Source organism: Polyodon spathula, chromosome 4, assembly GCF_017654505.1.
Source record: "Polyodon spathula isolate WHYD16114869_AA chromosome 4, ASM1765450v1, whole genome shotgun sequence".
Taxonomy (NCBI): Eukaryota; Metazoa; Chordata; class Actinopteri; order Acipenseriformes; family Polyodontidae; genus Polyodon; species Polyodon spathula.
Genome location: NC_054537.1, coordinates 2,186,306 through 2,200,637, shown reverse-complemented (window position 1 = coordinate 2,200,637; position 14,332 = coordinate 2,186,306). Strand labels below are relative to the sequence as shown.

General features: G+C 41.3%; 1 protein-coding gene across 2 annotated transcripts in view; it reads left to right on the top strand.

Annotated features, from left to right (window-relative positions):
* The first annotated feature begins 258 nt into the window (after nucleotides 1-258).
* The window catches only part of LOC121314051 (5'-AMP-activated protein kinase subunit gamma-2-like), a 162,204-nt gene continuing 148,130 nt past the window's right edge, over nucleotides 259-14,332 (top strand). For both annotated transcript variants that reach the window (XM_041246841.1, XM_041246842.1), the window contains exon 1: nucleotides 259-1,015. In XM_041246841.1, coding sequence (XP_041102775.1) covers nucleotides 926-1,015 — 90 coding nt within the window. In that variant the 5' untranslated portion in view covers nucleotides 259-925. The remainder of the gene's footprint in view (nucleotides 1,016-14,332) is intronic.

Below are 14,332 nucleotides of genomic sequence, written 5' to 3'. Positions count from 1 at the left end.
ATTTCCTAAACACCTGAAGGTTAATCTTTGCAATTATAACTGTATTTAGCCTACTAGAACAGACAATCCAGATGCACACTACAAGTAAGTTTTAGAAGATTGCCTCTCATGTATTTTAGTAGCACGCTACCGCCGCCTTGTGCTACTCAAGGTCGTTACCCATTGCTGAATCAATCAAGGCATGACTCATACGACTTTATAATTATGTTGGCAAAGCAGATGCCGCGGTGTGTTTTCTGGTGCAAACGTGTTTGCGGCACGCTGGAACGGGTCAGTAAATGCGTACTTGCCCCTTTCTGGTGCATTGGGTTAGTTCGCTTGTGATAGTCACTGTGTGGGTTTTGCGAAGCTGAGCCAATGTTTTTACTTCCTGCTGCTGGACACAATTCTGATGATTTGTTTTCGTTATGTGCACCTCCATGTGCCCGGCCCATGTGCAATTGCGTGTAGTCTCCCCTGCCCCTCTGTGATCAGCAACAGCGTGCAGGCACACAGGGCTGGAAGTATTGAGACAAGCAGACCTCCCATTTTTAACGGACGGTGATCAGGTACATTACAGATGACGGGGACTGTCAGCAATCTTAATGATTTTCTCATTCGAGGGTGTTGAGGATTTGTTTTTCTTCCAGCCTCATCATATCAAGTGACACGGACACAGAGAATACGAGAGCACTCGTGCAGATGCTAGTACTTTCTGAAGCGGAATCGGTCTGGCAATTGGAAATTAGAAATTAGTGCTGGCAATCGCAAAACGTTTCGAAATCAGAGTGACACCCATTGCGTTTTATTTTAATATGCAACCGTGAGCTTTCCCGTTCCGAGAATACCTTCAGTGCGTCGTTTATTAAATTAAAATACAAAATACAAACAAGGGAAGCGATTTTAGAAACTTAAAATCCATAACAACAACAACAGCAACAAAAACATGGGGAGCACTGCGATGGACACGAAGAAAAAGAAAGATGCCACGACGAAGAAGAACCAGAAAAAGAGAACGCTGCGATTAAACATGCCAGTAAGTAAAGAGGAGCGGCGGTGTCCACATTACTAACACTGCACGGCTCAGGAAATGAGAACAAAAAAACAACAGCGTTTCAGAACTGCATTAAAAAAGGCTTTCTTTTATGTTCAACTTCTGCTGTAGGTGGGCGGGGTTGCGGTGGTTATGGGGTGTTAGGACGTGTTGCAGTTTTTAAGGTGATTAACCCTTAAATATTAGTATGTAAAGTACGTTTAACCTGTTTGCATTGAAATGTAAATACACAATTATTTTAGTGGGCGGGTGTGTATTTTTTTTTTCTTCAGTCATTTATTCAACTAGAGGTTGAATACTCCATTTGACATTGAAAAATACCCTGAAAAAATGTGAAGCTATGTTTTAGGGTTAAGAAAATAAATAATAATTCCCCCTGGTATTATTTAATTAGTTTGTATTTTACCTTTCTGTTTGTGCAATGACCTTGCATGTTTAGACAGGTTGTTGCAATTGCAGATACTCAACTGCACAGAGCAATCATTTCAATGCACGGCTTTACAAAGCCTGGGTCTGGGAAGGACTGAAGCAGTATCCTGCGCAGCTGCGTCGCCTGTGCAGAGACTCGAGCAGTTTGTTTAATGCGAAGGACCAGTTCACAATAAACAACAATACAAAATGCATTCAGAAACAAGAACTGTACGTATGCTTTTTTAAATCTCCAATTGCTGTACAGCACCTCCAGTATACAACCCTGTGTAGTTAACCACTTAATATTAAATGTTTATTAAATCATAGCTAATTTTAAAATCGCTTGAACTTCAAGTTAACGTTTACAAGTGGGCCAGTTTAAACAGTATCCATACATATTAAGGGCAACTGTTTTTTGTTTGTTTGTTTCTCTTAACCGCAACACAAATTCTCATATTAAGTGTCTCCAATCAGAAACCCAATTGGACTTTGCTCTTACATGTAATATTATTAGGCTGGCAAAAACCCTACCCTAAATCTTTCCAGCCCTGAGATTGGAAGCCACAGGAGCAGATGCCTGGGTTTAGAGTTGTCACGTCTCCCGTGGGGTGCACTTCAGCATCAGGAGCGTTCAGAGTATAAACTCTTATCACTGTGTCTGTGATAGAACTGCCCTGGTGTGTGGAGTCCATTCCTCCTCCACATCTGCACTGTTACTGTTACCAAAGTATTTTTGCCTACTGTAGCTACCCAGTTGAACTGTTACATGTGAATATGGTGGGTCCTTTGTGCACATGTTAGTAATAACTTGGGTAACACTTTGCATGAAGTGTCTCTAATTACTGTGTATTTACATTGTAGTAACATAGCAAATACATGTGCACACTGTAATTACAATGTAATTCTGCATCGTTACAACCAGGGGTTGGCAGCTTGTCAGGCAAGAGTGATCTGTGTCCTTGGCAGTGAATAGGTCTGACACGCACACGCATGTAATTGTATAGATCTTCCGTTTTGTTTGTCACGCTCTACATGGTGCTGACCCCTGGGTACAGGACCCTCAATGCGTACCCCTTTGTGCATGTTATCTGTGAGAGCACAACCGTACCAGGAAAGGGTTAGGGTTAGGGTTAGGGGGTTATAAACAAGTAGCTGTGGTGATGTCACCAGTAAATTGTGCAAATTAGTACTATCGAATACTTTGGTAATGTGTTCCGATCCTTTGAAGGTCAAAATGTACCCTTAGTTATAGCCCTACACATTAAGTACATTGCAGCTATGTGTAAGTCCACATGTATTTACTAAGTAACTACTATGTAAATACACAGTTATCTGAGACAATTTAAAGTGTTAGCAAAAAGTCCTGATGGACGGAGTGTGTGTGTGCGTGTGCGTGTGTGTGAGTGTGTGTGCGTGTGTGAGTGTGTGTGTGTGCGTGTGTGCTCCAGGGACATTGCCGTTCACAAGGATACCTTGACTGCTTGACTAAGCAACAAGGACAGTTAGTCAGTCACACGCACACACAGCCACAGACTGGAAACACAGCACCTCCTGATTTGAATCCAAATGCAAGCTGATGACTTTCCTTTCCTATACAGTTTGGGCTGGGGTGGTGTTTTTCCGATACACGTTTGCTGGTTGTTAGGTGTGTGTATTCCAACTGGTTTGACTGGAAATCGGACCGTCGTCAGTGTGTGGGGGGGGGGGGGGGGGGGGGGGGGGGGGGATATTGTTTGTGGTTCTACGTGTTGTTTGAGCATGTTGTTTGTGGTTCTACATTGATAGTAATATTAAAGGCTTGCATGTTGTTTGTGGTTCTACATTGATAATAATATTAAAGGCTTGCATGTCTGCTGGGATGCTCTGAGCATGTTGTTTGTGGTTCTACATTGCCACATGTTTTCTTTGCATAATGATAACAGTATATACCTGCTGTAGGCCTGAGCCTGTTGGACACATGCCGTTGAAATAGAGTTTGAAATATTTGCTACTGAACAATCACACAGGAGGATTGCACTGCCAGCCTGCATGCAGGGAACACAGCAAGTCTCGGATAGTCCCTGAATGCTGTGTTTTTAGTCAGAATATTATTGCAATATTTTATTTATTAATATTTATTCATGGTGAAACTCGCAATGACATTTAAAAGCGGGTATGAATGTGAGAGGTACTTCCAGTACCATCAACATCCAAGAGGAATAGATATTCATAAAAGCATTCCATTAACAATGCAATAATAAAATACTTGGAAGAAGTATAGCTCATTTGTTTAAGTACTGCAGTCAGCCTTCAAACAGAAATACAAAGGCTGTCATGGCCTTGTGTGCTTAGCAATCAATTCATGAAATCATGACCATGTAAAGTTTGTTCTCAGAGAAGCAGTGGCAGACAGAACTGCCTGTTCTAGCTGATAAGAGCAGTATGATATTGAGCCTCCTCCCCGCGACTGTATTCCACTTTCATACCAGCTCTGATATCTACCCAAACAAGAAGCATCTCATTCCTTGAATTTCTTCCAGGAACAAATACACCCACTTGTATAGTCTGATCTTCACTTTGCAGATTTCAGAATTGCTTTACTGTTATTGCTTGCTTGGTTTTGTTTTTTAAACATGCTTGGGGCTTGGTAGCACAGTGTGTTCATGCACTAGCAATTCATACACGGAGACCTGGGTTCAATAAACGATTAGAGAAAGGGCTTGGCTGGGTTAAGCTTAGCCCTGGGTACAAAGTACATCACAACTAATATATAGTCTGTGGAAGACTGAAAATTCCACAGAAGTCTCAAACTCCACAATATCCGAGGAATCCACAGATTCTCTTACCTGTAGGATAACTTACTTTCATTGTGTGAACCGTAAAAGAGAAGTTTAAATGTAACTGTTAATTCTGCAAATATAGCCTTTAGATGTTTTTATGATGCCTCAATATAATACACATGATACATGTCTTGGTGTTTTATACCCACAGAGATGATAAACCTTCATTTTCTATGTCTTGAGCTTCACAGGTGGTGTGAAATTTCACTGCTCGGATTACAGGCATGTCTGACTGCCCTCATAATAGACCCTAGAACTGTAGCATATTGATTTAGAATGTATCAAATGACATAAATGCAGCTTGTGTTCTGATTTTTTTGAAAAAAAAGTTCATTTAGTAATGGAAATATAACCCTTATAACTTTGTTGCAATGCAGTTTGTCACACACATTGTGCTTGCTTGACAGTCACAGCGTGTCCAGAGTGCCTCGTTTTTAGGTAGCATATTTATAGAACTGACCAGTCCCAGCAGAAACGGACACATTGCTGGATTGTTGGTAGAAAGAGATTGCACAGATTGACTGGAGGTTGGTGTGGAATTCACTGACACAGGAGACAGACAGGTGAATTTGGCAACACGGCACAGGTGCCCAGTTTTATTTCAGGGTGCTATTTTTCTTTTTATCCCGCAGATGGCGCTGTGGGTCCGTGGTCTGATTTACCAACGATGGTAAACAGAACCACGGGCATACCAAGTGATGGTACACAATACCGGCGCCCTTGCAGGTGCTTCGAAACAATAATTCAAAACAGAAGGCACAAAGAAACAGGGAAAATAAAACAGTAACCAAACTACAAAGAAAAGGTGCTGCACTTGACAGCTATATCCCAGTCGCCGCTACCCGTGCGACCCGGATCACCGTCCTACACTTACGGCTAACTGGCCTGCTCCGTTACAATACTCCGGGGTCTGCACAAGGGTTCCCCGCTCTCACTGTCTCGCTCTGACACACTCAGTTTCGGTGTCGGTTTCTTCCGACTGGTTCTCGGTCCTCGACCAGCGCTTCCGCACTCTCGTGCGTTTAAAGGGCAGACCTGAGGAAACAGCAGAGCATTGTTTTATAGGGCTATCAATCTCCCAAGACTCGCCTCTCAGCCATTCAGAGAGGGGGAAAGTACACACACCCACTTTCCCACCTCCCCGTGTCACTGCCATGACTCACAGGCGGTTGTTGGGCGACTGCCGCCCTCTTCCTGCAGTACTGTGAACACGCCAGCAGAGTCAGCACAGATCTCCCCCTACAGTTGGATTAAAGCCTTTAACTTTCTTATTGTTATTTATGTATTGAAATAAGTACAGTAGTGTGCAAATTTATCAGCAAACCTCAGGATTCGCCATTTATATCCATTACAGACCTACCTGCATAAAAACCTCTGGGTGTGAGAATTTCAGTTTCAGGTCAGTAATCAGTGATATAGAAACAATAGGCACGCGTGTGAAAATGTTAGACCACTTTGCACTTTAATTAGGCATTTTAAACAACTTCTAAAAAGTCTCATGCATTTTACTGTTTGTGGTTGTGTGTGGCTTATTAAAGTTATCAATTAAATTAGACAATGACTAAGTGCCTATTTTGCCAGTTTTTGTCAGATCTTCAGTTCCAGTGGTTTGATTGTTGTTCAGATACATTTGAACACTGCTGTATGCGACACACTAATCCCTGGGCATCCTGCTTGCAGGTGTGTGATGTGTTGTGTGAACACCAGAAAATTCTCGAGTCCAGTGAAACTTCAGTAAAGGAATAACCCCCTTTCTGTATAAGTCCTGGGATCTGAAGTTAGTCCCATCATTTATAATATGGCATGAGATCATGCATGTCTCATTCAAAATAACTGGTGTGGAATATGTGATTTCAAACTGCGATCGACCCCAGTTAAAACCCTGTAAAGCCATTATTACAGGGTATGGTATTGTGCTTGCAATAAGTCCATATCCAGCCAGTCTGGCCGTTTTGCCTGTTTGTGTTGTATTATGGGATTTAGTTTACCCTGCTGCCTCTTTCATTAAGCAGTCCTTCACATGCTTTCCAGGCAGCGAATAGGCACTGTATTGATGTTCTTTAACAAGTACCTGATTGATGTACTGTAGAAGTGCCAGTTGCATGATGTGACATAATACACACAAGTACCAAAGGATTATCATAAAAAACAGCACATGCATATTTTATGAGGCTCTGCTGTATCACTTACAACCAAAAATAAAATTAACATACTTCTGTACTGCAGTAAACATCTTACATGACTTAGTATGGGGATGCAGTGCAACCTATCCAGAGGTAAAGGATACAGACTCGTCTGCAGCTTGGAGTGCTCGTTTCTGTTAATTGAGTTTCTAAATGTTATTTGGTCCAGGCAGGCTGGGAAAACAGACTTAATGCTTCAGTTAATGTACACGAGACAAGGAAAAACAAAACTGAGAGAAACGTTTCCAAATCCGGGACGTTTGCATGTGTTTAAACTTGCCCTTACAGGTAGCTGATGCCTGCAAAGGTGATCAGTGGTTTGTGTGGCTCCCTCACAGTCATGCTTGGACCTCTTCTTCACTCAGCAAGCTACCACACATTAATTGTTTTCATAACTGCAAGGTTTTCACATTTGATCATATTTTGGCTTCCTATTGTACATTGTGTGCTAATAAAGGTCTTGGATTGGCCACATTACATCACACCGATGGTGCCTGCCTCTGCACTGTTCTGTGTAGATGATTGCTTGGAAAACCTCTGAGGCAAGTTCAGGATTTATGAAGCTAGAATTAGTAGCTGTAAATTAGCTTCCCTTGAATGTTGCACTTTTACCTCATAAATTAGTCTCCCTTTTTCATTTCACATGTAAACAAGGCTTTTCAGTTTGGACAAAGCAGATTAACTGCTTTATACAGCAGTCTGAATTGGTTCACAGTTTCATCCTTTTTACTAAGTAAAGGGAGACAGTAATATTGTAAACACTGAAACTGGAATCCTTTTAAAAACACATTTACAACTGTACTTTAAAAAGCCTGATGCTCTCTGTACTTTAAAAAGCCCGATGCTCTCTGTACTTTAAAAAGCCCGATGCTCTCTGTACTTTAAAAAGCATGATGCTCTCTGTACTTTAAAAAGCCTGATGCTCTCTGTACTTTAAAAAGCACGATGCTCTCTGTACTTTAAAAAGCCTGATGCTCTCTGTGCTTTAAAAAGCCTGATGCTCTCTGTGCTTTAAAAAGCACGATGCTCTCTGTGCTTTAAAAAGCACGGTGCTCTCTGTACTTTAAAAAGCACAGTGCTCTCTGTACTTTAAAAAGCCTGATGCTCTCTGTGCTTTAAAAAGCACGGTGCTCTCTGTACTTTAAAAAGCACAGTGCTCTCTGTACTTTAAAAAGCCCGATGCTCTCTGTACTTTAAAAAGCATGATGCTCTCTGTACTTTAAAAAGCCTGATGCTCTCTGTACTTTAAAAAGCACGATGCTCTCTGTACTTTAAAAAGCCTGATGCTCTCTGTGCTTTAAAAAGCCTGATGCTCTCTGTGCTTTAAAAAGCACGATGCTCTCTGTGCTTTAAAAAGCACGGTGCTCTCTGTACTTTAAAAAGCACAGTGCTCTCTGTACTTTAAAAAGCCTGATGCTCTCTGTACTTTAAAAAGCCTGGTGCTCTCTGTCAGTTCTTTTTTTTTGTATCAGTGTTGCCAATGCAGTTAATGCAGTTCATATTTAAATATTTTGTATTGTTTCGAAGTATAATAATGAAATGAACACAGATATGTGTCCCAAGGCACTTCTTTAGCTGTGATGTGGGCTCTGATTCATTGGCCAGTTCTATAGCTGTGATCTGGGCTCTGATTCGTTGTCCAGTTCAGTAGCTGTGATCTGGGCTCTGATTCGTTGTCCAGTTCTGTAGCTGTGATCTGGGCTCTGATTCATTGGCCAGTTCTGTAGCTGTGATCTGGGCTCTGATTCATTGGCCAGTTCAGTAGCTGTGATCTGGGCTCTGATTCATTGTCCAGTTCTGTAGCTGTGATCTGGGCTCTGATTCATTGGCCAGTTCAGTAGCTGTGATCTGGGCTCTGATTCATTGTCCAGTGCTGTAGCTGTGATGTGGGCTCTGATTCATTGGCCAGTTCTGTAGCTGTGATCTGGGCTCTGATTCGTTGTCCAGTTCAGTAGCTGTGATCTGGGCTCTGATTCATTGTCCAGTTCTGTAGCTGTGATGTGGGCTCTGATTCATTGTCCAGTTCTGTAGCTGTGATCTGGGCTCTGATTCATTGTCCAGTTCTGTAGCTGTGATCTGGGCTCTGATTCATTGTCCAGTTCTGTAGCTGTGATCTGGGCTCTGATTCATTGTCCAGTTCTGTAGCTGTGATCTGGGCTCTGATTCATTGTCCAGTTCAGTAGCTGTGATCTGGGCTCTGATTCATTGTCCAGTTCTGTAGCTGTGATCTGGGCTCTGATTCGTTGTCCAGTTCTGTAGCTGTGATCTGGGCTCTGATTCGTTGTCCAGTTCTGTAGCTGTGATCTGGGCTCTGATTCATTGTCCAGTTCTGTAGCTGTGATCTGGGCTCTGATTCATTGTCCAGTTCTGTAGCTGTGATCTGGGCTCTGATTCATTGTCCAGTTCTATAGCTGTGATCTGGGCTCTGATTCATTGTCCAGTTCACTCATCTGCTTCAGCTGTAATGTAGGTGCACACAGCATGTACAGCTGGGCTTCATCGTTGGGTTACATTCCTAATGAATTCATGTTTGTTTCTCATATTGACTAATGAGCGTGAATTTTGTCTCTTTGAAAACAGCTCTATTCACATTTAACCAGAATAAGAAAGCAACGAAGTGCAGCATCTTATTACAGCAGATACTAAACAGTGGTTTGAGACAGAAGTGAAAGCCTAGAATCTGCTATCGGCACCATAATGGATGCAGTGAATGTCATGTGAGCAGCTCTGTGGATCAGCAAAGCCGCTGTAGAGTACAAGGATCGAATGTTAATGGTGTGCTTAATTGAAAGAAAGTAGATAGGGCCCTCGCTACTGAAGTTATTTAAAAAAAAAAAAAAAGACATAATAGCGACGGTGACCACCACAAAGAGAGTTCATAACAATAATGAAGACAGTGATAGAAATGTTTGTCAACTCAGCTTTTCAACTCTTTTTTAATTTTGTATTGCCCAGACTGCATTGGGTGTGATATGAAAAGCCTGAACACTCCCTAGCTGTCCGAGTGTACATGGAGTCATATGGTATTGTAATGCTAGTAATGCTGCAACGTTTAAAAATGCTTTTATCATGTAAAATACCAGCAGTAAATTGAAGGATTTACTTCAGAGAAAGTTATTTGCATACAGGTGTTTGGTGGGTTACAGGAAGAAACACACACATGGCTAATTTGCATGGCCCGGGATGTTAAGCACACACCAGCTGCCCCTGTGACGAGCATCCGGTCATCCTTTAATGTGCTGACAGCTGCATCAATATCCTTTAATATTCTGACAGCTGCATCAATATCCTTTAATATTCTGACAGCTGCATCAATATCCTTTAATATTCTGACAGCTGCATCAATATCCTTTAATATTCTGACAGCTGCATCAGTATCCTTTAATATTCTGACAGCTGCATCAGTATCCTTTAATATTCTGACAGCTGCATCAATATCCTTTAATATTCTGACAGCTGCATCAATATCCTTTAATATTCTGACAGCTGCATCAGTATCCTTTAATATTCTGACAGCTGCATCAATATCCTTTAATATTCTGACAGCTGCATCAATATCCTTTAATATTCTGACAGCTGCATCAATATCCTTTAATATTCTGACAGCTGCATCAGTATCCTTTAATATTCTGACAGCTGCATCAATATCCTTTAATATTCTGACAGCTGCATCAGGATCCTTTAATATTCTGACAGCTGCATCAGTATCCTTTAATATTCTGACAGCTGCATCAAGCTGTATTCCACTTGCATATTTTTATAGGTTTCATTTGACAGGAAGTTGATGGGGACAGGTCAGGTGCGTTGTGGGGGCCTGAGTCGATATGAGATTGAAATCCAAAACAGAAACAAACCTGAGATAAGTGACACAGACTTGTCAACAGCACAGTGTTAGTTTATCGTTTTGTTGATTTTCTAAATGTTTATTAGTAGTAAACTAAACAGAGGAGTTTGCGTATTTAAAGGTGGCAGCATGCAGTGTGCTGTTTACTAGGGAATTTGTAACATACTGCTGTCAAAGTGAGCAGTATCATTACAGACATGCTTGTAAAAGTTCACCACAGTATTTTTGAAGTTTTACCATGCTTTTGCTCTGCATTTACTATAGTTTACCCTGGTTTGCCATGTTTAATTTAATATGCTTTACCATACCTTGCTGGTCTTTACAATGCTTACATGTGCTTTACCATGTTTTCACTAAGCTTTATTACATTTTGCTATTCTTTTACTATGGGAAACTTTTATAAGGGGATGTCAAAGAATGACACATTGGTATGTGATCGCTCACTTTATGGAAACGTTTACACATGGACTGCAGCACGACAGAATAGACTCTTTAAAGTTCTCTTACAAACCTGTGCCCCAGGGAAAGTAACCATGTATCCGCATTGAGTTCATTAAAGAAAGGTGGTGCTTGCTTTTATTAGGGCTGCTTCAGCTGTATAACCTTGCTCTTTGATTGGCAAAGCATTCGGGTCAGTAAGAAAGCAATCACTCCTAACCTCCAGAGCTCAAGCCTGCACAATCGAACAGGGTGAGAAGAGCAAAAGGAAATAGAGGAAATGCCTGTGAGGAAGGTGTGGGTGTGAAGTATCATGAGCAATGGTTATGATTTCACAACGTGACACGCTGCAGGTTCTGGATCCTTGTCTGTTGTTGTCTAAAGGTCTGTGACACGCCGCAGGTTCTGGATGCTTGCACAGTATTTGTTGTCTAAAGGTCTGTGACACGCCGCAGGTTCTGGATGCTTGCACAGTATTTGTTGTCTAAAGGTCTGTGACACGCCGCAGGTTCTGGATGCTTGCACAGTATTTGTTGTCTAAAGGTCTGTGACACGCCGCAGGTTCTGGATGCTTGCACAGTATTTGTTGTCTAAAGGTCTGTGACACGCCGCAGGTTCTGGATGCTTGCACAGTATTTGTTGTCTAAAGGTCTGTGACACGCCGCAGGTTCTGGATGCTTGCACAGTATTTGTTGTCTAAAGGTCTGTGACACACTGCAGGTTCTGGATCCTTGCACAGTATTTGTTATCTAAAGGTCTGTGACACGCTGCAGGTTCTGGATCCTTGTCCAGTGTTTGTTATCTAAAGGTCTGTGACACGCTGCAGGTTCAGGATCCTTGTCCAGTGTTTGTTGTCTAAAGGTCTGTGACACCCTGCAGGTTCTGGATCCTTGCACAGTGTTTGTTATCTAAAGGTCTGTGACATGCTGCAGATTCTGGATCCTTGCACAGTATTTGTTATCTAAAGGTCTGTGACACGCTGCAGGTTCTGGATCCTTGTCCAGTGTTTGTTATCTAAAGGTCTGTGACACGCTGCACGTTCTGGATCCTTGTCCAGTGTTTGTTGTCTAAAGGTCTGGGAGTTCTTGGGTTACTCTCAGACAAGTGTGAGCGGAAACTCTTTTATGTGAAGATGTTATCTTTTGGTTCACCCATCAGTTTGGGTTACACCATATCAGCTTTCCTATTAATATATTCATCAAGCCAGATGCAATTTCAAATCAGTCTTTAGCAACCATAGATGTTCAGTTGCCTGGGTACCATCTAACCCACTTAAGTGTACAACGTAACCTTTTATTGACGTACCTTTAACAAAAGCTGCGTTCATTTTCACACATCATAGTCCTTTACAGTCTCTTAATGAAAATACTTTGTTTCCTTTTTTTGCAGCCATTTCAGTGTGGGAATGTACTGAAAGCGTTCACGTTCCTGACACCGGCCTGTGCACATTTTAGACAGTTCACAGTACTCCGTTAACTGTATAAAATTATCACCGCTATACAGTAAAATGGTAATATATATACAGTGCCTATAGAAAGTCTACACCCCCTTTCAAAATGTTCACCTTTTGTTGCTTTATAGGCTAGAAATAAAATGCATTAAAATAGTTTTTTTTTTTTCATTTATCTACACATCCTACCCCATAACTTCCAAGTGAATATATGTATTTTTTTTTAGAAATTTGTTGAAAATTAATTCAAAATAAAAACTGAAATAGCATGGTTGGATAAGTGTCCACCCCCCCCCCCCCCCCCCCCCCCCCCCATAATAGCAATCCTAATTTAGCTCAGGTATAACCAATCACCTTCAAAATCACACACCAAGTTAAGTGGCCTCCACCTGTGTTAAATTATAGTGATTCACATGATTTCAGGATAAATTCAGCAGTTCCTGTAGGTTCACTCTGTTGGGTAGTGCATTTCAAAGCAAAAACTCAACCATGAGCACCAAGGCGCTTTAACAAAAACTCCAGGGCAAAGTTGTTGAAAGGCACAGATCAGGGGATGGGTATAAAAAAAAATATCAAAGGCCTTGAATATCCCTTGGAGCACGGTAAAGACCATTATTAAAAAGTGGAAGGTGTATGGCATCACCAAGACCCTGCGTAGATCAGGCCTGGATGACCGAGCAAAAAGGAGACTGATCAGAGAGGCTACCAAGAGACCAATGGCAACTTTCCAAGAGCTACAGGCTTTTGTGGCCAAGACTGGTCAAAGTGTGCACGTGACAACAATATCCCAAGCACTCCACAAATCTGGCCTTTATGGTAGGGTGGCAAGAAGGAAGCCATTACTCAAGAAAGCCCATCTTGAATCCCGTTTGAAGTATGCAAAAAAAAAAAAAAAAAAAAAAAAAAAACACTCATGAGATTCTGTAGCCATGTGGCAAAAAGTTTTTTGGTCTGACGAAATTAAATGGAACTTTTTGGCCTAAATGCAAAACGTTATGTTTGGCACAAACCCAGCACATTGCATCACCCAAAGAACACCATCCCAACTGTGAAGCATGGGGTTGTTTCTCATCGTCAGGGACTGGGGCACTTGTCAGCATAGAAAGGAAAATGAATGTAGCAAAGTACAGAGAAGTCCTTGCGGAAAAACTACTGCCCTCTGCAAGAAAGCTGAAACTGGGATGGAATTTTATCTTTCAGCATGACAACGACCCAAAGCACACAGCCAAAGCTACACTGGAGTGGCTAAGGAACAAAAAGGTAAATGTCCTTGAGTGTCCCAGACAGAGCCCTGACCTAAATCCAATCGAAAATTTGTGGCATAACTTGAAGATTGCTGTCCATCAACACTCCCCAAGGAACTTGACAGAGCTTGAACAGTTTTATAAAGAAGAATGGTCAAATATTGCCAAATATTGCAAAGTTGGTGGAGACCTATCCCAACATACTCATAGCTGTAATTGCTGCCAAAGGTACTTCCACCAAGTATTAGTATCCAATTATGATCTTTCAGTTTTGTATTTTTAATACATCATTTTTTTCTCAATAAAAGCTTTTTTCCCTTAACAGTGTGCAGTATGGTGTGTAGATAAGTAGAAAAAAATCCTCATTTGAATGCATGAAACTCTGAGGCACTGACACAACAAAATGTGAAAAAAGTTCAATGGGGTGTAGACTTTCTATATAGGCACTGTATATAGGTAAGGTAAACATATTACCAATGAAATCTCTCATACTTTCAAGATCTAGAAAGTAAACCACATGTATTACACAAAGCACTGTGTCAAAACATCATAACATTGTTTGATCAGGTCAATGAAAGTCACACTGACAGATTGTCTTGTACCTAAGGCAAACTCATAATCATTGCCCCGTAACTGAGACATGATCTAACCTGCTGTTTTTTCCCATCATCCTCCTGCTCACTGGTAAATCTATCTCAGTTACAAATGTAGCTCTGAGCGGTCTATGCGGGTACATGGGAAGCCATCTTGAGGCAGGGAATGCAATTTAAAAGTTTAAAAAAGTGGTCCAAATGTAAAAAAAAAAAAAAAAAAATTAAAACAATACACACACCTTATGCAAACAGTTGTAACAACACCTGGGAACACGTAACACAATAAAATAAAAAGATCCTTATGTGCCCTTAAATTT